The sequence below is a fragment of the Delphinus delphis genome, chromosome 3 (assembly GCF_949987515.2).
Source record: "Delphinus delphis chromosome 3, mDelDel1.2, whole genome shotgun sequence".
In the NCBI taxonomy this organism is placed as follows: domain Eukaryota; kingdom Metazoa; phylum Chordata; class Mammalia; order Artiodactyla; family Delphinidae; genus Delphinus; species Delphinus delphis.
The window spans coordinates 49,529,350-49,549,926 of record NC_082685.1 but is presented as its reverse complement, the minus strand read 5'-3'; the positions used below and the strand labels follow the sequence as shown (position 1 = coordinate 49,549,926).

Sequence of the window (20,577 nt, the reverse complement as noted above, 5' to 3'; positions counted from 1 at the left end):
ATTAAAATTAGGAAGCGGTACTATAATAGTCTTCACCCTGGTGAGGAGTTCAAAACAGATCACCTGGAGAGCTTTCGAGACTACACATCCCTAACAAGGTCCAAACTGATAAATGTGGGTGTACCGGGACACCCAGGTTGGTCCATAGTTCAATATTATGATCAGGCTAATAAATTGGTGCCTAAAGTGATAGTATAAAATATTCTTCCGCCCCTTTTTTTGGAAGAGAAGCTAATTGCTGCTAAGGGGGAGGTGAGAAATGAAGACAGTTGATATGTCCTCAACCTTACCTTTCTTACTATGGCAACTTGGTTCCACCCCCAAAATTATTACAGGCACACACACACCAGCCCAAAACCCTGCAGTGCAGGGCCCTGTGCTAAAGGCGTTCAGTGGCTGTTGTTATTTCTGCTACATGGGTGTCTGCATCCTTCACTACCCCGTGCTTTTATCTCCCTCTCTCTCCCACCTAAGCCAACACTCCAAGGAATTTAATAAAGTACTCCTTTTCAAATTTTCATCTGTCAGGTATTCTGGTTTAAAAAATTCTCCTGTGTTTCGTACTATTTCTAATGATAATATAGGTCTCTTCATAGATTAGCAATGGCACTACCTTAATTTGTCTGTGAGTCCATCTCTGATTCAGTAGATCAGGGTAGGGCCCCAGCATCTGTAGCTTAAAAAAGACTCACCAGGCTCTTGTACTGTTCTCCTTCCCCCTCCTCATCTCTGCTGCCTGCCTTTGTTCCTCTGTCTCTGTTGTTTGCACATACACCACACACACACATACACCCACACAGTAACCTGGAAAAAAGGAAGAACTGGGCAGCCCCAGGAGTAATATCTAGGTGAGTGATACTGAGTCTCTGCCATTTGTAAAACTAGAACGTTTCATAAAATAATTAAGAGCCCTTCCAGCTGAAAAATGTTAAGATCCAAATTCCTTATTGAAACCATTGTAATTATAATGTAAAGTGTCTGAGATTTCACTTACCTTAACAGTTTACCTACCTTTAGCTAGAACAGGATTTTCTAAGTCCACATGGCATTTAATGAACATTTTATTTTAAAGGCACAGCAATTATTCCCATGTAGGTTATTCTAAAAGAACTCAGGGCACAAGGAGACTTGGCAAAATATGCAGCCAGGCATCCCCAAATGACTGTCCTTGGGTCTTGCCTCCAGCCTAGGCTCAGGTCCCCTCCCGGATGCCCTTTAGTTCATATGTTCTAGAGCTGTGCTGTCCCATGCGGTGGCCACTAGCCACACTGAGCACTTGCAATATTGAAAATCTGAATTGAGCCCTGCCCTAAGTGTAAAATACATACCCGATTTTGAAGACTTAGTATGAGGTAAACATTAATATCTCATTAATAATTTTTACATTGATTACATGTTGAAACTATAATACTTTGGATAAATTAGGTAAAATAAAGTATATTATTAAAATTAATGCTGTTTAGTTTTACTTTTTAAAATTGTGGTTATAAGAAATTTTAAAATCACATATGTGGCTTGCGTTTGTGGCACATATTATGTTTCTTTTGGACAGCATTGCTCCAGAGTTCTTGGAGGTTCATTTAATGAACCGAGCTTTCTTCACACTGCTGCTGACATTCTCTTAGTAAAGTCCTGTTATGATCTGATTTATGTGCCAGGACTCCTTTCTGTCGGGGAATAAAATCCCAACACTTCAGCTGCATCTTTCAGCTCTCAGAAGACTTGGTTGGACTTCCAGCTCCCATTTCCACTCCTCACTCTACCTCTCCAGGCACGGGGGATTATCCTGTTTTCTGCACATGCCCTACATCGCTGTACCTGTGTGCCTACCTGAGATTCTTCTTCCTGACCTGCCCTTCCCTCAGCTCCTTTTGGGATCCTTTCATTCCTCATGACCCAACTAAATGTCACCCTCTCTGATCATGACACCCCAATCACCCAGGACCAAGCTTATTTCTCCTGCATTTGTCTTCTCAGTGCAGTTTGCTAATACCTCCTTACTGGTCTCTTCCACATTTTTCTTTATGCTGTATTTTTTTTACATACTTGTCTGTCCTCACCACCTCCTCTCCTACCTCACCTCAGACTGGAAACTCCTAGAAGGCTGCCAGTGAGCCTTGTTCATCTTTGTCTACCAATTGGTTGTCAGCACAACACATGATAAGAAGACAAAGCGTACGTGTGGAATTAAAGAATGTAAGCCAATATGTTTCCCTGGCTAGCCTCGTAACCAGAGGCAGGAATAATATATCCTGTCAACGATTTAGAGAACGAACATAGGCTTGCACTGTTACCCAGAGCAGCCCTCATCCATCCCTTCCCTGTATAAAACAAAAAAAACCCTAACATATAATGTTTGCCTGTCCTCTGTTTGATGCTTCTCTCAGTTCTTCAGTGATGAAAACCTAAATCTAACTTCCCATTTTTCTACAATGAACTGAAGAAGTATCTTCTAGACCATGAGTGGGCAAACAACAGCTCATAGGCCAAATCTTTCCTGCCCCACCCCCAGTCTTTGTTAATAAAGTTTTATTGGAACACAACCAGGCCCATCCATTTCCATATTGCCTATGGCTGCTTTCACGCTACAATGAAGTTGAGTAGTTTCACAGAGACTGTCTGGCCCACAAAGCCTAAAATATTTACTGTTTTGCCCTTCACAGAAAATGTTTGCTGATTCTTCTTTTAGATAACGCACGTTTTGACATAAGAGGCCTTATTTTTCACTGATTTAGAAACTCTGTAATTTATCTTCCATCTAGGACCTTGGGGAAATTAACTTTAGCTTGAGTGATACGAAACGGGATCATCTTCAATTTCAGCAGGACGTATTTATGTTCCTTAGGCATTTGGAACAGTATCATGACCATTAAGAGCTGATAGGTAACAAGTTACTAAGGGAATTTTAGCAACTCTTCCTAAAACAATAAAACGTTGTAGTAAAAATGGATAAAGGGTAATGAATTCTGGGTTTGTATTTTGATTTCATCATCTGCTGTCTCTAAGAAGGTTGCTTTATTCTGAGGATCTTTGATTACAATTTTAAAAATACCTGTAAAAGAATTATTTTTAGGATTAAATTAGATAGTGAATGGGAAAGTAGCTTGAACTGTAAAGTACTATAAAATGTAAGGTAATGATATTATTATTGGATATGAGGAGATACTCTTGATCTAAAATTATTTGTCAAATTCTCTGCAGGTGCATTAGATTGTACCACTTTGTGATTCTGTAATTTCTCTCAAATTTATTTATAAACACTAATCTTTTGTGTGTAGACTGGAGAGGAAATGAATGAAAAAGAAAAAAAAAAGTGAAAATACAGGTATATGGGAAATATATTCCAGCATGAAGACAAAACTAACACTGGCCTTTTTGTCTATCACATAAAAGGGATCCATAGAACTCAAAGAAAATTCAAAGGTATTGAATTACATTTGGCATTTTTTATGTCTGCTTATTTTGGTTGTCATGGAAACTGTCATTTTTGGCAGGATTTCTAGGTATGATTTTTTTAGGCTTGGGAGAAGAGTTTCACTGTGAAGGAGATACAAAGAATGTGACTGACATCTGGGAGGAAAAAAGAACCAATAGAAATTCTGTAGTAAAATCATTTTCTGAAAATTATTTGCAGCTTAGATGGCACCACTAAGGAAATAGATCTTAATATCTTAATGTAAATCATGAGAATGAGTATACGAAAAGATGAAGAACTACCCCTGAGTAACTGAAAAAATGTGAAGATGATAATACTTTGAAATGGAAAAAATTATTTATTAATTGGAGAGAGAATCAATTTTGTTAGTGGAAATGTTTTATGGAGAAAAATTTCAGCTCGATCACATAAATAGTAAGCATTTATTGAGGGTTTAATTTACTATGTATGAGGCGATTTTTTAAAGGCTTTACACCTATCAGTACATTTAACCTCCTAGACAGCTCTATGATGTAGCTAGTATTTGTTGCACCTGAATTTCTGATGAGAAAAATGGGGAACAGGCTCTACATAAGCACAACATAAAGAAGGCTGATCAGAGTCCAGTGTGGGCCAGGAGCCAGGTCAGGTCAGATCCCAGGTCTCCTAGTTTGCTCTGAAACCTTGGGCAAGCTGGGGCCCCTGACTCAGCCTCAGTCTCACGTGTAAACTAGAATTGGTGATATCCTTCTCATATGATTGTTGCGAGGACTGACTTCCATAATGTAGCAAAAGTCCTTTGGAAAGGCTGGAACACATGGGAGGTTAATACTTATTAATACATGGTAGATACTAGATATTAATTTTGATGAACATTATAGCATATATTAACATTATATCATGCAATGATATACTAATACCAACAAAACCATAAATCTAAATACCCATATTATGGTAGTAAGACGAATGTTACGATTATTACATTATCAAGACCATAGCAACGATTTTCCTAATAGAAAGAGATGTTCAAAGATAACATTTTCCTCAAGATGTCTTGAGTTCCCTGGTGGCATCTAATCTTAACTGGGAAGATACCTGGATTATGTGTACGAAGGACTGGGGGGTGGGGTGGGACAGGGCCAGGGGGTGAGCACTGAACAGAGCTTTGAATGGTACACTTCCCATATCCCTTTTACCCCAGAGGTGTTTTCCAAAAAGTAAAATAAAATAAATAAAGATCATTAGGAAAATTTAATCCGGCTGGGGAAAGCTTCCACTATGACAGAAGGAAGAAAATTCATGACTAGCCCTCCCAGGCCTCACATTATAATTTCTTCTTCTGTCTTCATTCTGTTCTGGCCTTTGAAAAATGCCACTGTAAGTTCTGCCAAGATAAAGAGGGTGGTGTTTGAGCTTTAATGTGACCTTAGAAATCTAGGATTAAACATTGGACAGCCTGTCGAAGATAAGGAGAATTGAGAGGTTATCAAGACAAGACAAGTTAGCAAAAGGTTCAGCTTGGATTATCTGCATCGGATGTTGCTGGAGATCTAAACTCATGGTAGGCAGGCAGGGATTTTCACGGGCACTGAGTAACTCTCCAACAGGAGATGTGAAGAGGGAAAGGCTGCCGCCACAGGAACGTGACCCATAAGGGAGATTTTTTATACAGCCTGGGGAAGTAATAAAAGCTTCTCTCTTTCCATTTCTTGCTTTTAGCTACTTAGGCTTCCTGAAAATAAAACTAAATTTGCAGAAAGCAAGAAATACTGGATGCCCAGTGTGGTCCCTGAACCTGGAAGCTCTAGAGTACTAGCCTGAGGATAGAGAAGGTTGGCTGGTTTTCTGAGAGTGCCCTGGAGGCAACAGAGCGCGGTGGAATAAGACAGCATTACCTTGATCACCGCCTTGGAGAAGATGGGAATTCCCATTTTGGCTGCTCTACTAGTTGTGTCCCTGGGAGCAAATGAGTTACATGGTTAGAACCCATTTTCTTTCTCAGTGAAATCAGAATAGTATCGCATGCTGCCTTTGTCCCAGGCTCTCTGTGAGGACTGCTTTGTAGGCTGAAGGGCTGTCCAAGGTGGCAACTGCTGTCTGGAGCCGACTCCTCCCAGAGCCTGCATCCCAGGCCGGTTGCCCCCCTGCCCCTACCCTTGGAGCCCTGTCCTCTGCTCCTGCTTCATCCCCTCTGTGCTTGTGGGGTTCACCCTAGCTGCAGGCTGCCTCTGAGGGAGAAGACCAAACCCTGGGGAATCGGGTGGGTGGATTTCACATCTCACAGCAATCCCTGGTGTGCTTACACACCCTGATCAGCGGATCATGGTGTCCAAGGAGCAGACAGACAGGGAAATACCATGGCTTAATGGCTCAGTGCTGCTCTAAGAAAAACAGACCTGGGTGGAAATACTTTCTCCACCCAGGCTTGGGGATGCCCACCTAAATAAATACTATAATGTACTTATCCCTTGGGGTGGTTGGGAATGTTTTAAAAAGAACCATGGAAATTCATTCAACAAGTAGGACATGTCTCCTACATGCCCGGCAGCACTGCAAGCTCTGGGGATACCTTACTTAGGGGATCCCTTAAGCAGACATGGTCTCTTACCCATAGAAGCATATATTTCATTGGGGTGGGGGCAGCAGGCAATAAACAAGCAAATAAACGAATAACATAACTTCAGACAGTACAGAGCCCGGTGATTAAAGTATTACAGGGCGATGTGACAGAGTACATGGAACTAGGGGAACAGTGTCATCTAACTCGGTGGTCAGGGAAGGGTCCCGAAGAGCTAAAGCAGTTTCCTTTCCTAACCAATCTCGACCGTTTTGCAAGGACCTTAGCTCTTTTATGTTGTCTACAATCTGCTCGTTTTATAGATGCACAAGTGCAGGCCAGAAATGACAAGATCATCCAGCATAAAGACCTCACCCTGGGCTTCCCTGGTGGCGCAGGTGGTTAAGAATCCGCCTGCCAATGCATGGGACACAGGTTTGAGCCCTGGTCTGGGAAGATCCCACATGCTGCGGAGCAACTAAGCCCGTGTGCCACAACTACTGAGCCTGTGTTCTAGAGTCCACGAACCACAACTACTGAAGCCCATGTGCCTAGAGCCCGTGCTCCCCAACAAGAGAAGCCACTGCAATGAGAACCCTGTGCACCGCAACAGAGTAGCCCCCACTCGCCGCAACTAGAGAAAGCCTGTGCAGAGCAACGAAGACCCAACGCGGCCAAAAAAATAAGAAAATAATAAATAAATTAATTAACTAAAGAAAAAGACCCCGCCTTGTGTTCTTTCCTATCCACCACAGGCTCTTCACAGTTATATCCTCTTGGCCCTTATGCCTGGAGTCCAGTCAAAATGACCTACCTATCTGCATGGTTATTCCTATCAGCGATTGGCAAATCTTTTAGATAATTTCTACTCACCAGAAGTTGACTGTATCTAGTATTTTTGTTTCATTTCCCTGCAGTGGAAATGCAGGCATCTGTGGGAGAAGGATAGGGGTATGTTCCCACTCCCTCTCCCACTTTGTTTCTCCATTTGAAATTTTGCACAATAGTGTAAAGAAAAGTTCTTGCATCCTCTCTTCCTCTGCCTAAACTTTTCAGTATTTTCCAGACCTTCACATATTTTAAGCATAGGCTTTGCAAGACATGGAAACAACCTAAGTGTCCACTGATGTAAAATGGATAAAGAAAATGTGATATATCACACATACACACACACACACACACACACACACACACACACACAAAATATTATTCAGCCATAAAAAGGAAGGAAATTCTGTCATTTGCAACATTATGCCAAGTGAAATAAGTCAGACAGAGGAAGACAGATGCTGTGTGGAATCTAAAAAAAAAAAATTAGAGCTCATAGATACAGGGAACGGACTGGCGGTTGTGGCCAGAGGCAGGATGTAGGAGATGGGAGAAATGGGCGAGGGGGGTCAAAAGGTACAAACTTCCAGTTATACAATAAGTAAGTTCTGAGGATGTAATGTACAGCATGGCAACTATAGTTAACAATCCTGTTAACAATATTTGAAGGTTGCAAGGAGAGTATATCTTAGAGGTTCTGATCACAAGAAAACAAAACTTTGTAACTATGTGAGGTGACTGATACTGACTAGATTTATTGTGTAATCATTTCACAATTTATACATATATCAAATCATTATGTTGTATATCTAAAACAAATACAATGTGATATGTCAATTATATCTCAATAAAACTGGGGAAAAAACATATTTCAAAAAAGGAGCATTGGCTTGGGAGGAGAGAGAAGGGGAGTTAAAGACTCAGCTCTGTCACCGACTAGCATGTGACTCTGGGTGAATTGCTTAACCTCACCAAGCCTCGGTTTCCTCATCTGTAAAATGTGGATCACAACAATGCCCACCTCAGAGAATGGTAGTGAGGATGAAGTGAGATGACTGAATTATAACACAACATGTTTGACACTAACTCCTCAAAAAATAACACACTTAGGAAGTAAACATGACTATTATCCTATATGACAGATGAGGGAAGGAAGATGCAGAGGGATTTCATAACCTGCTCAGGGTCACTCAGGCGCTAAGGGAAAGAGCTGGGATTATGTCAGGAGGAAATGCAGTTCTTACGGTGTGGGACAGAGAGTAAACATTCAAAACAGTCCAGCATTTGTGACTCTGCTCTACTACAATGTGTTCTGCAAATGTCAATGGGATGATTTGTCTTTCTGGAAAAATGAGTAATGCCCCATTGCTCCAAAGGTTTCTGCTCTTTAACTAGTCCATTCCCCAGTGGCTAAACTGTCATTTTATCATCATAGCCTTGGAGCCAAACTGAGAGTGTGAATTCACATGTTGGCATTGTTCATATTCTCTCTCTTAAAGCTTGGGCCTTTGGAAACACAATCGTATTTATTTTAATAAAACTGCTTTATGGCTTGTTTGCCCTCTAAATTCCCTTTGCTCTTTGGGGAAAGCTGCTGACAGGCAGTGAGGCTTTGCTGTGGCCCCTGTGCTGGGATTGTAATTAAGGACCGCGGAGAGGGAGACTGGGGAGGGGGCAGCAGAGGGGACAATAGGGCAGTGCTTTTATTTCAGGGTCTGGCTTCTCGTCTCTTGTCAGAGGCAAGGGAGATTACCCCTGACCTGCTGGCTTAGACACCAGGGCCAGGCCCTGGATAAACAGGCAGGATAAACAGCTCTGTCCGTGGTCAAGAGTTACTCCTTTTAAAAGGCTTGAATGAAAAAAAAAAAAAAAAAAGCTTGAATGTGTGGAAAATGGCAGGGTGGGGTCTGTCGGGCCTCTGCCTCTTTAAAATCTCATGAGTTTGCTCTCTGTAAATCAGCAGCAGGTTATAGTTGCCGGTCTTTAGACGGATAGGTTTCTTCCCGTGAAGGTAGTTTGTCATTCTGTTGTTACTACAATTAAAGGACTCTGCCGGGCTTCCCTGGTGGCGCAGTGGTTGAGAGTCCGCTTGCCGATGCAGGGGACACGGGTTCGTGCCCCAGTCTGGGAGGATCCCACATGCCGCGGAGCGGCTGAGCCTGTGGGCCATGGCTACTGAGCCTGTGCGTCCGGAGCCTTGCTCCGCAACGGGAGAGGCCACAACAGTGAGAGGCCCATGTACCGCAAAAAAAAAAAGGAGTCTGCCTCCCTTGAAATGTTATGTTGCCCCAGGGAAAGTTAAAACCAATGAAATGTTTATAGGTTGTCAACCTGGAAGGAATCGTGGAGTGGAGTGTTTGTCAACATGAAGGCAGAGAGCCACCTCCATGGGGACTGTCTGGACTGTTTGCTGGAATTGCGGTCCTGAACCTTAACCCACCTACTTTATCACAATCCTTGGGTTGTGGGCCCAGGGATCTCAATTTTTAATAAGTTCCCTCAGGTTATTCTAACGCCCAGTGATGCTTGAGGGACACAGATATGGAGAAACAGATTCAGTCACTGAATTACAGATCGAGATACTGAAACACTGAAATTTGTCCCCAAGGAGAGATAAAGACAATATTCTGGTTTTCTGACTCTTACACAAAAGTTTTTGGGTTTTGTTTGTTTGTTTGTTTGTTTTCATTTCGGGACATCCCAGTCCTTTTAGCTTCGTGGAAACTATAATATCCTTCACAAACTTTACATTGGGGTCTGGTTATCCAAGGTCAAGGCTTAGCTGAGACGGGAGGCCAGGAGCTTTGGCCAATCCAAGCTTTATTATTGCTCAAACCAGGAGAAATAGATTTGGGTGAAAATAACTAATTAAAATGTAATAGCAACGTCAAGGAAGAAGAGGTAGATTAAAAAGAATAAGGATATCTGTTGGTTTGTGATCTATAGCTTGACCAAGAACGTTTCCTTACTACACAAGGCTCTATCTCTTTAAGGCAACTTTATGCTGACATGGCTGTCTCTAGTTTGCAAAAATGTCTTATGCCTGTCACATATTTCAAAATGCTTTCCTGTCCGTGACCTTGTTTGATATCCATACCACTCTAGTAAGATAAGTGTTAGCATATTCATTTAAGGGATGAGATTCAGAGAATTAAAGAGACTTTCTTAAGTCTAGATAGCAACTGACTCAAGCATACAGCATTTTAGAAGGGATATTACCATGCATTTTTTTTTCAAAGTTTGCTATGTGCCAGGCAGCTCTCTGAGCCTCTGACGTGAATTTTCTCATGTACTCCTCATGACTCCTTTTTGTACTTGTCTAACTTAAACCTCATCCCAGCTCAACAGGAAAACAGTATGTGACTGATGAAGAAGCTAAGGTATAGTGAAGAAATCACCTCTTGGTCATGTCATTCATCTACTCATTTAACAAATATATGTTGAGCTTTTCAGTTCTGGACATTTATTTAGGCTCTAGGAATAGAGACATAAGATGAGACTCTGTTGTCATAGAGATTACACTTGACTGGGGAGAGAGAACCACTAAACAAGTTGAATACATAAACATAGAAATTGCTCTGAGATGAATCAAGAAGAGGCAGGCCTTAAGCAGTATGTGGGCCCAGGAAGTGCTCTGTTTTGGACACTGTGGTCAGATGCTTGTACTAGGGCTGACACTTGAAGTTGGTGAGGAAGGAGCATGCCGCTGACTGGGGAAGAACAAGGGCAAAGGCCCAAATGTGATGGGCATATGTCTCCTGGTCCAGCGAAGAGGCTGAAGCAGAGTGATCTGGGGGACAGCAGTGGGAGATGGGTCTGGGAGACAGCTGGAGGGAGAGTCCTCAGTGGTGGGGAAAGTCCTGACTGAGAGGCAGGAAGCCGTTGCAGGGTTCTGAGCAGTGGAGTGACACCAGGGACACATCTGAGAAATGCCACAGGGGAAATGACTACAGAGGGCAAGGGTGGAACCTACCCAAGGCCGTATGCCTATGAAGTGTCCAGAGGTGTAGGTGGGGGCAGGTGTGGTCTCCATTTTTACATCTGGCCCCCTGGGGAGGCAGAGCTCAGCCCCACAGGCAGGTTTTTCTCATGTTCTGTGTATCCTGTGGTCAACTTCCTCCTGCCACACACAGGGAATCTCCCTCTGTCCAGGGGTTGTTGCCCTTTCTGGCAACCAGCAGACAGAGGCCCACTGAGGCAGGCCAGCGGGCAGAGCCGGCCCAGAGCCTCCCAGGCTGCAGCCTTGGGGAGCCCCACTCACCTTGGACTTCTCTTGATGTAGCTCTATCTGGATGTCTGTGAGCTTGGTCCTGAGGTCTTCGTTGGCAGCTTGAAGGGCGACAATGAGCGCCTCGGGCTTCTCGCCCTTATTTCGCCCTTTCTTGGACATTGTTCCTCTCTGAATGGAGTCTGTTGGTGTTTAATTCCTCTCAAGCAGGGGCTGCCATGTTACTGCTGCTTCTCCCGGGTGCGATGGCTCAGCAGCTACTGCGTGCTGCCCCTCGGGAAGGTCTCCTCAGCCGCTGTCCTAGAAGCCCTGGGAGAGGCAGAGACAGCAGTTACCGCTGTGACCAAGACCTGGGCCACGTGCCCGTCAGGCACTCAGCCCGAGCCGCCTGCACGAGCCTCCTCCCTAGGGCTCCTGTCCACTTGGTGCTTCAATTTAGGGCCGGCTTTCTAAAGGGCGAGTTTGGTCATGCCAACGCCCTGCTTAAAACCCTTCAAAGACCTATGAAGACATATATGAGTATACCTTTCACACCTCAGAGTGCTCCTTATGCCTGAACCTGCCCATTCTCCTAGCCTCACCTCCTCCACATCACTCACTTATACCCTGGCCGTAAGGAATGTCTTTTTCTGATTCTTCCTCTCTTCGCATAAGGACTTTTCATTTTTCTCCATCCTCTGCCCAGCCTGCTCACATGATCCTCCCCGTATCCTCATCCTCACACGCTGCCACACAGACAGGTTAGTCTGACTAACCTTTATGACTCCATCAGGTCTCAGCTGGCATATCAGTTCCTCCTCGAAGCCTCCCACCTTACCCCCAGGTTAATACATGCCCTTGTTATTCAAGTGCGGTCACCTCCATAATCTGTAAGCTTTGTAAGAGCAGGAATGTGTTGTTTGTATTTACAACTTGCTTCTCAGGGTCCATCACAAGACCTGGGACATACCAGGCACTTAATTAGTATTTGTGAAAGGAAGTCACCTATATGATGACCCATGGTCGCCCTACAGAGAGACCCAACTTTAAGAAAATCTGATATATAAAGATCTAGAATTATACAGTGGATAAACTGGGAGAAGTGGGGATTAATTATGCTGAGTTAATTGGGTCACTCACTTATTCATTTAGTCAATAGGCTTGTATATGTTGTGCTAAGTACAGTATGTTGAAATTGAAATTGTTAGCTTTCCAAGGCAAAAACAACAACAAACCTTTATCCCTATCTATCTATCTATCTTCATCATCATCACCATCATGTATCTGATAACTGCCTTAAAAAAATAAACACTAGTTGTTTCAAAAATATAGACTTCTCAAGAGAGAAGTAAGGAGTAAGGAGGGCTCCCTGAAGACGGTGGCATTGCCTGGAACTTGAGCAGTGGGTAGGATTGTAACAGGTAGAGAAACAGGTGAACCTTGGGTGAAGGAAACAGCAGGTGACAAGATACAGCAAAGAGAAAGCACAGTAACTATTCTCGGGGAAACGGGGGCCTGATTAGTTACAACCCAGGATATGGTTGGTGGGCATTAATGCTAGAAAGGTTGCCTGGAAATGATAGATTCTGGGAGACCTGGTATGCCATCCTTAGAATTATGGAATCTTTTATTTATTTATTTATTTTTCAGTAAGTAACAAGGAAGCTGTAGGAGCTCTTGGCAGGTAGATGCCCTGATACAGCAGTACTTTGGCATGGTTATTCTGGTGGCAGAGAGGGGAGAGAATGAAGGCAGGGAGACCAGATAGAAGGCTATTAAACTTGCCAAGGTGAAGGATGATGAAGGCCTAGTCAGAACAGTAGAAAGAGGAGAGAAAAAAGAGAGATGTATCTTGATTTACAAATTCTTAAATGTGTCATAGGAACAAGGAGGTAAGGAAAATATGAATACTAAACTGTTAAGAGTCCATGCAAAAAAAACATGACTAGATAAAGAAGATACTAGAGAGTTTCCCATGCAACCTTTCAGAAAATTGAGTATTGTGTACATCTAGGTGCTTCAGTCCAGAACTAAGGGGAATTCCTGCTGATGACCCATATGTTCTAGCAGCTGCTGCTCTACCAAGACCCCTGGTATTCAGCCTTGAGGACCATGCTGGGATCCTGGACTTTCTGCCATCTACCCATGAGCACTGGGGCCATGCCCTTTGGAGAGTGTCCCTAGGGAAAGGGGATAGGAAAAGGTTAGGAAGTTGGATCCGCCTGTCTCCAGCCGTCACGGACCTGTCCACCATATTCCACCCTCGGCTAGATGCTGGAGTTGTCCTTCATGCTTGTTTTGCGAATGTTGCGAAATCATTAAAGTGTATGGCTGGGAGACTTCTAAGTGGTTACCATTCTTTGCTTTTAGAACTGAAATGAATTCAACAAGCATTTATTGAAAATTTGTATGACAAACACCACTAGGCACAAAGATAAGTAAGACAGTACTTAACTCCAAGCAGGTTCTGGGTGAGTAAACTCACATGTATACAGTTGACAGGTTTCTCTTCCTCTAGTTGCTCTCTAGGTGTTGCTGGTCCCCAGGGCTTCGTCCAGGTTATCTCCACTGGCCCCACCTACAGGGTTATGACTCTCAGTGCTATATCCATAGCCCTGACCATTCCCCAAACCCCAGACTCATGTATTCAACTGCTTCCTTACCAAATCCACTTGGACATCCAATTGGTATCTCAAACCTAACTTAACTAATACAGAGGTCTTTTTTACTAGTTCCTCAAAAACCTTATCCTCCCCAAGTTTTCCCATATCAATAAACGGCACCAGCACATGCTCAGTTATTCCAGATCTAAGCTTAGAAATCATCCTTTTTTTTTTTTTTTTTTATCCCTTATTTCCCTTATCCGGTCCACTAGGAAGTCTGGTTTGTTTTACCTATAAAATATGTCTCACTTTGGTCAACTTCTCTCAAACCCCTATGGTGCTGTCACAACACAGAGGAAAGGACAGTTTGGGAAAAGCTTCCCAGTCACTTCCTGGCCATATCGTCATCTTGAACGAAGAATGGGCTTTTCTAACTGGAGATACTTAAATGGCAGAGGAAGGAACTTGAGAAAAACATGGAGCCACACAACTGATGTATGTAGAGAAGGTTGTGAACTGGGAGAAGAGAGACTGGGGTTAGATTTCACAGGCTCCTGAATAATTGATGATTAAATTTAATTCATAATGATTAGATTTCATTATGGAGAAATGGAGAAACATAGCAGCCTTTGCATATAAGTGTAATAATAATAAAAGCTTACAGTGACTGATTGCCATGAGCCTGTCATTGGATTTAGCAATTAAAATACTGCTCTCATCTAATGCTCACTAAACATAGTGGGGGAAATAAAATGATTCACAGAAAGATTAAGTAACTTGCCTAAGAGGACTGAGTGGAAAGCTGGTGAGGCCCAGATTCAAATCCAGGCAGTTTGAAACTGAGACCCAAGGTGTGTACCCTGGGCTAGCCTGCCTCATATTTGCGTTTTAGAAAGGTAGCTCCAGCAGTGTGATGGAGGATGAGTTACTAAGGAGGGAGAGACTGGAGGCAGGAAATTAGCAAGTCTGCTTCAATGGTCCAGGCGAGAAATAATGCAGCCCTGAATGAGGCCATGGCCGTGGGGATGAAAAAGGAGGTGGCAGCTCTGTCACACGGAGACTTTGATGGAATCATGTCCTACTTTTAAACATTACATGCTTCTGTCCCATTGTAAATAACGAGTACCAGCTCTCTGTCATTGCTTGCAGCAAGAATGTGCAAAGCAACAGCCATATTTTACATTTTAATTTATAATCCTTTCCAAAAAATATAAAATATGTGCCTGACTTCACATATTTTTAGTCTGGGAATTATTGTGAACTTCATCCCATAAAAGCTGGGAAAAAGAATAGGAGTAATAAATTAGACATGTTCAGGAGAGAAAAAAGCATCACAGGAATTTGAGGATGGAATCAATTTATAGATACCTTGAGGTAAGCAGCTGTTCATACGTATGGCCCTACATAGCCCTCTGTTGGAGAGCAACTTTCCAAAGTCTTTTCCAGTTGTGACGGGTGCCTGACAATCTCATGATTCTCATATATAATTTCACTAAAATGCTTCTGTTGCTTTGTGCTGCCCCCTCCCCGTTTTGGACAGCTTTATTGAGGTATAATTCACATATCATAAAATTCATAACTCAGTTTTTTAGCATATTTACAAGGTTGCACGACCATTACCACAATCCATTTTAGAACTTTTCATCATGCCAAAGAGAAAACCCATACCTGTCAGCAGTCATTTCCCATTGCCCACCAAACTCTCCCAACCCAGGCAATCACTAATTTACTTTTTCTCTCTACAGATTTGTCTATTCTGGATATTTTGTATAAATGGAATCATACAATATGTGGATTTTTTTTTTAATTAACTGGCTTCTTCTACTTCAAAAGAGTCACCCATAATACAGCATGTATCAATATTTCATTTCTTTTTATTGCGGAATAATATTCCATTGTATGGTTGAAACTGAATTTTATTTATCCCTTCATCAGTTGATGGGCACTTGTGCTGCCTTTCCTTAAGCAGTTTGAGGTCAGCCTTCAAGAAAGGCTGCCACATGCAGAGGGACACCACCCCTCAAAGGAGCGTGCTCCAGAGCATAAAGGAGAGCTTGAAGGGATCACTGCACACAGATGGAATGTTTCTGGGCCACCCTCAGAGCCCCTGTTGCTGATAACATCTGATGTAGCAGATGATCTGGAGGAGAGACAGAAGCCTTGTTCAACTAAGGGCCAATCCTGGTGGGGGTGGGTGGGCAGGGGGAGACGGCTTCATAACTTAAAAAAACTTGAAGGAATTTTAAGTGATCCCTAGGTTTCCAGCTCTTAGCTGAATGATGGTAGTGCTAGCCTCAGGCAATGCGGTGAGGTACCAAAGGTGAGAATTTTAGCTTATACTGTGGTCCTACCCTGTCCTTAATCGGATACCTCCCATAGCCACCGAGGCTGAATTTCTCTGCAACCAAGTCTCTGATAAAGATACCAGGAAATTTAGAGACAGGCTCTCAGGAGCAATTGCATTTTAAAATAAGGACCACTGCTTGAGAGCAAATCTTAATGTAGGAATATATTATCAATGGAAGAGTTATAGTCATCATTCATTCATTCATTCAGCAGACATTTATTGAGGAGGAAATACAGTGTAGTGTTAATTTCTCATTTAAGATTTTAAACTATTTCTATAAACAACTTTGTTAGGAAAAGAAAACTCAATTTTTTTTTTTTCTGTACACAGACCCACAAGAAAGATTCTGAGATCCATTATTTCCTCTTTGTATGGTAAGCAATCTTTGATATTCCAAAACCTTGGAGTGCTGGTCTATAATATTCTAGATCATCATAGCTTTTGTACAGATAATTATTATACTTCATCTACTTACTCACCTCATACTGTGACAGCTGAATACTACTACTACTGCTAATTATCATCATCATTATTATTATTGACCATTTACTACTGCCGGCCACTGGGCTAAGCTGTTTACATGCATTATATTTTTAATGCTCTGAGGTAGGAACACAAGTCATCTAGTCCAGTCTCAAATGTATGACTTATGAATACTTTTTATAGCTATCCCCACTGGGAGGGATTGCCATGTAAATAATGAACTGCAAGTTTGAAGATGTAACGAGTGCTGTAACAGGGAAGCAAACCAGGCACTACTGGAGCACAGAGGAGGAGACCCAATTCCCTGGGGGGGACTAGGGCTGCTTCTAACAGAAGGGATGGCTGAGCAGAGTCTTGAACGATGAGAGATGATTTGTCACGTGGTTGAGGAAATAAGGAAGAAGTGAATAAATGTTATATGAGAAGATTTCGTAAGAATTATGTATATGCCAAGACTATTGATTAACTCGAGTTGGGGGAGGATGGAGGAGGGAGAAGAGAGAATTTGGAAAGGGCTCATTTTTATATCTGATACTAAGCGCATCTCTATTCTTACACCTCATGTAAAACATTAAATTTGGGGGAGGAGGGTTCCACATGCTGAGCTGTAGACTAAAAAATTGTTTAATAATAGTGCTATTGAAATCTTTCTATATGTCAAACACAGTATTTACCGTTGCACATGTAGTCTCTCTCTAAAACATGTTCTTGATGTAGATATCATTTTCCCATTATGCAAGAGAAGACATTAAAAATTCTAAATCTGCCCAACTTTACACAGCTTGCATGTCTATGAGCCATTCATTGATTCAGTTGTTTCTTGACAGCCCATGATATGTCTGTCAAAGTTTAAAATCAGGTCAGCCTGATTCGAAAACATTCATTTTAACCACTCCATAGCACTTGTCTCTCCTTTAGGATCAGAAAGGGAATATCTTTTTTTTTCCTTTTTTTCTATCTATTATTAGCTTTAAAATTCTCAGATGAATCAAAAATAAGTCCTGCTCTATAGAAATCAAAGCATAAGGCGGCAAACACATTTCTTGTCCAGGGTGTTTCAAAGATTTAACACAAGGCTGCGTATCATTATTGCAGCAATGCGCTGAGCCCTGATTGAAGTAGTCACTTAGGGCATTTCAGTGATAAATCCCATTCTTCAGGGCACTTATAACCTAGCAGTTAACATTTTTCCTGTGTGAAATAGGGTAAGACAAGGGAGTACTTTACTCCTGCAAAACAGTGCACACAAAATAGCTATTAAGTCTTAAATGATCACATGAGACAGGTAATTAAATAAGATGGGATTAGAAGCCTGCATCTAGGGCTGTGGTTGAAAAACTTCATATAGTGTCGACCTGGTTCCTTCAGACAGTCTGACAAAATACAACCAATAGTAGTAAACAGTAATTAGTAATATTTCCCGTGTATTCATTCAGATGGGGTAACAGAGACTTAGTGAAGATTAATGATTGACCTTCATTCAGCCCTGAGCTGGTAAGTACTGACTGGGGAAGATTTAATCCAAGCCGTTTGACTGTAGAGCCCACGTCTTCACTCTATCACTCAGTGCCTCTCTTGGAGGGTGGTGATGAAAATTCCATGGACTAAGGCAGGTGAAGGGTTTAGCACGGTATGTATCCAATAAGAGGTCTTTTTAAAAATGCCTCTTTGAACACTTCATAGCTGCCAATCACTGGTCTTGGCACTGAGTAAATAAATGAAGACAGACATAATCCCCAGCTCATGGAGGTAACATGTTAGTTGGGAGGGGCACACAATAAGCATGATAAATAAATAAGTACTCTGCTAGATTATGACAAAGTTCTATGGGGAAAAATAAAAGCATGGAAGGTGATGGGAAGTGTCCAGGTAGGTTGTGATTTTAGATAACGGAAAGCCTAACCAAGCAGGTGTTAGTTGGCTAAAGACTGGAAGGGGTGAGCCATGCAGATGCCCGGGCGGAAGCATTCCAGGAGTGCAGGGCAAGGATAAGAGCTCAGCAGTGGGCACAGACATCCGAGTTCCAGGAGCTGAAGGAAGCCAGCCAGGCTGGAGAGAGTGAGCAAGCTAGGACAGCAGCCAAGTTGAGGGCAGGCATTAATGGGAAGGCAGCATGTGCAGACCATGCTGCGCTTCTTAGGCCATTTTACATCGACTTGGGTTTTTACTCAGAGTGAGGTCCCATTAGAGGGTTTGACAGGAGGGATGCCCTGATCTGACTTGGGTTTTAGCATCTCACTGACTGCAATGGTAAGAGTAGAAGAATTTTCATAAGAGTGGAAGTAAGAAGACTGGCTTGGAAGCCACTGCAAAAATCCAGCTTAGAGATGGTGGTGGCTTAGGTCAGGGTGAGAGCTGTAGAGGTGGTAAGAGGGACCAGATATAAGCTGCTGTTAATCCTTTCTAAGTTGGTGTTTGGCCACAATTACAATGAATCAGTTGTTAAGCTGAGATGCAAAGTCACATAGGGCTGCATGAAGTATTAAACAGTACGCTAGAGTGTTTCTCTCTGAAATTTATTAAGCTCCCACTCTAAGAAAGGCATTATGCCAGGCACTGCAGATGAAAGAGATGAGGGTGACTATCCCCGCTCCTTTGAGAGCTTAACTCTAGTAAAAGGACAATATACCACAGCTATATGTAGAGGCAGAATGTGGCCGTATGCATTCTTCCAATGAATATCTGCTAGATGCGGTTTTAGGTGCTGAAGACCAATAGATAGAATGTAGATAGAAAAGACAAAAATCCCTGCTCTCATGGAGTTTATATTCTAGGAGAGCGAGACAAAAAACGAGCAAGAGAAATATATAAATTATATAGCATGTTAAAAGGTAACAATGAAGGACTTCATAAAGGTCAAACCCATACCTGCACAACACTGTAATAGGGAAAAATTAGGAACATTGTAACATCCATGTGAAAGGAACTGGCTTAATAAAGTGGTATGTCCAGTCTATAAACTAGTATACAATAGTTATAGGATACATAAGTAGATATACTGAACCAATGAGACTAGCTGCACTTCAAGATATATTACTGAATCAAAAAAGCAATATGATGAACAAAACACAAAGTGTAATTTTTAATATACACACACACATATACCACCATGTGCACATATATGTATAAGAAGTCACAATACATTTTGGAAAGACACGGATGAAGGGATCAAAAAAGCTTCCCACATGCTTCACATCATTTGCTCCCAGGCCTCCAACTCCTCCCTTCTCAACTGTGGGTCAGTCTGCAGGTCATTCTCCAGAGCTGTGTGGCAGTGTGGCCACTGCAAGATACATTGTGTCGTCCTCTGTGTGATAAGCCCCACCTTCATGACAGCTCTGCCAGTGACATACTTTGATCTGTCTCTGGGAAAGCTGAGACCCTTAGAGTGGACAGGTCAGGCCTGGGCAAAAAAAAAAATCTCTTCTGTTTCTTTCCTCTCTCCCAGGATCTTCCTGGGGGTGTGGAGGTGACTGGAGCCTCATTCTGGCCTCTTTCTCTCCCACCTTTGTTACCATCTTCTGGCCCAGTGCCTCACTCCACTCAGCCTTCCCAAGCTCAGTAAACATGATAAGCCACTCCAGCCAACATGCTAGCAGATAAGGTTTGTGTTTACAGATTCTCCCATCCCCCTGACATGTGAGTTTTATTTTAGAAAGGGGTTTAGGAGACACACGCATTGCATGAGATTTTATATGAGAAAATTAGTGTTAACCATAAACCACGGTACATAAACTCAGTTATGAAAATGATTAATATTAACTCTCCCGGACTTCCTTGGTGGCACAGTGGTTAAGAATCTGCCTGCCAATGCAGGGGACACGGGTTCGATCCCTGGTCTGGGAAGATGTCACATGCGGCGGAGCAACTAAGCCCATGTGCCCTGACTACTGAGCCTGTGCTCTAGAGCCTGTGAGCCACAACTACTGAGCCCGTGCGTCACAACTACTGAAGCCCGCGTGCCTAGAGCCCATGCTCTGCAACACGGGAAGCCACTGCAATGAGAAGCCTGCGTGCAGCAATGAACACCCAACACAGACAAAAACGAATAAATAAATAAATTTATAAATTTATAAAACAAAACAAAAAACTCTCCCACCTTTCCCACTGTACACAGATTAAATGTTATTGTTATTA

General features: G+C 42.5%; 1 protein-coding gene across 2 annotated transcripts in view; it reads right to left on the bottom strand.

The window, feature by feature from the left end:
- Window positions 1-20,577, bottom strand: part of JAKMIP2 (janus kinase and microtubule interacting protein 2) — a 169,573-nt gene that overhangs the window by 54,372 nt on the left and 94,624 nt on the right. For both annotated transcript variants that reach the window (XM_060006863.1, XM_060006864.1), the window contains exon 2: window positions 11,062-11,337. In XM_060006863.1, the coding sequence (XP_059862846.1) occupies window positions 11,062-11,190 (129 nt within the window). In that variant the 5' untranslated portion in view covers window positions 11,191-11,337. The remainder of the gene's footprint in view (window positions 1-11,061; window positions 11,338-20,577) is intronic.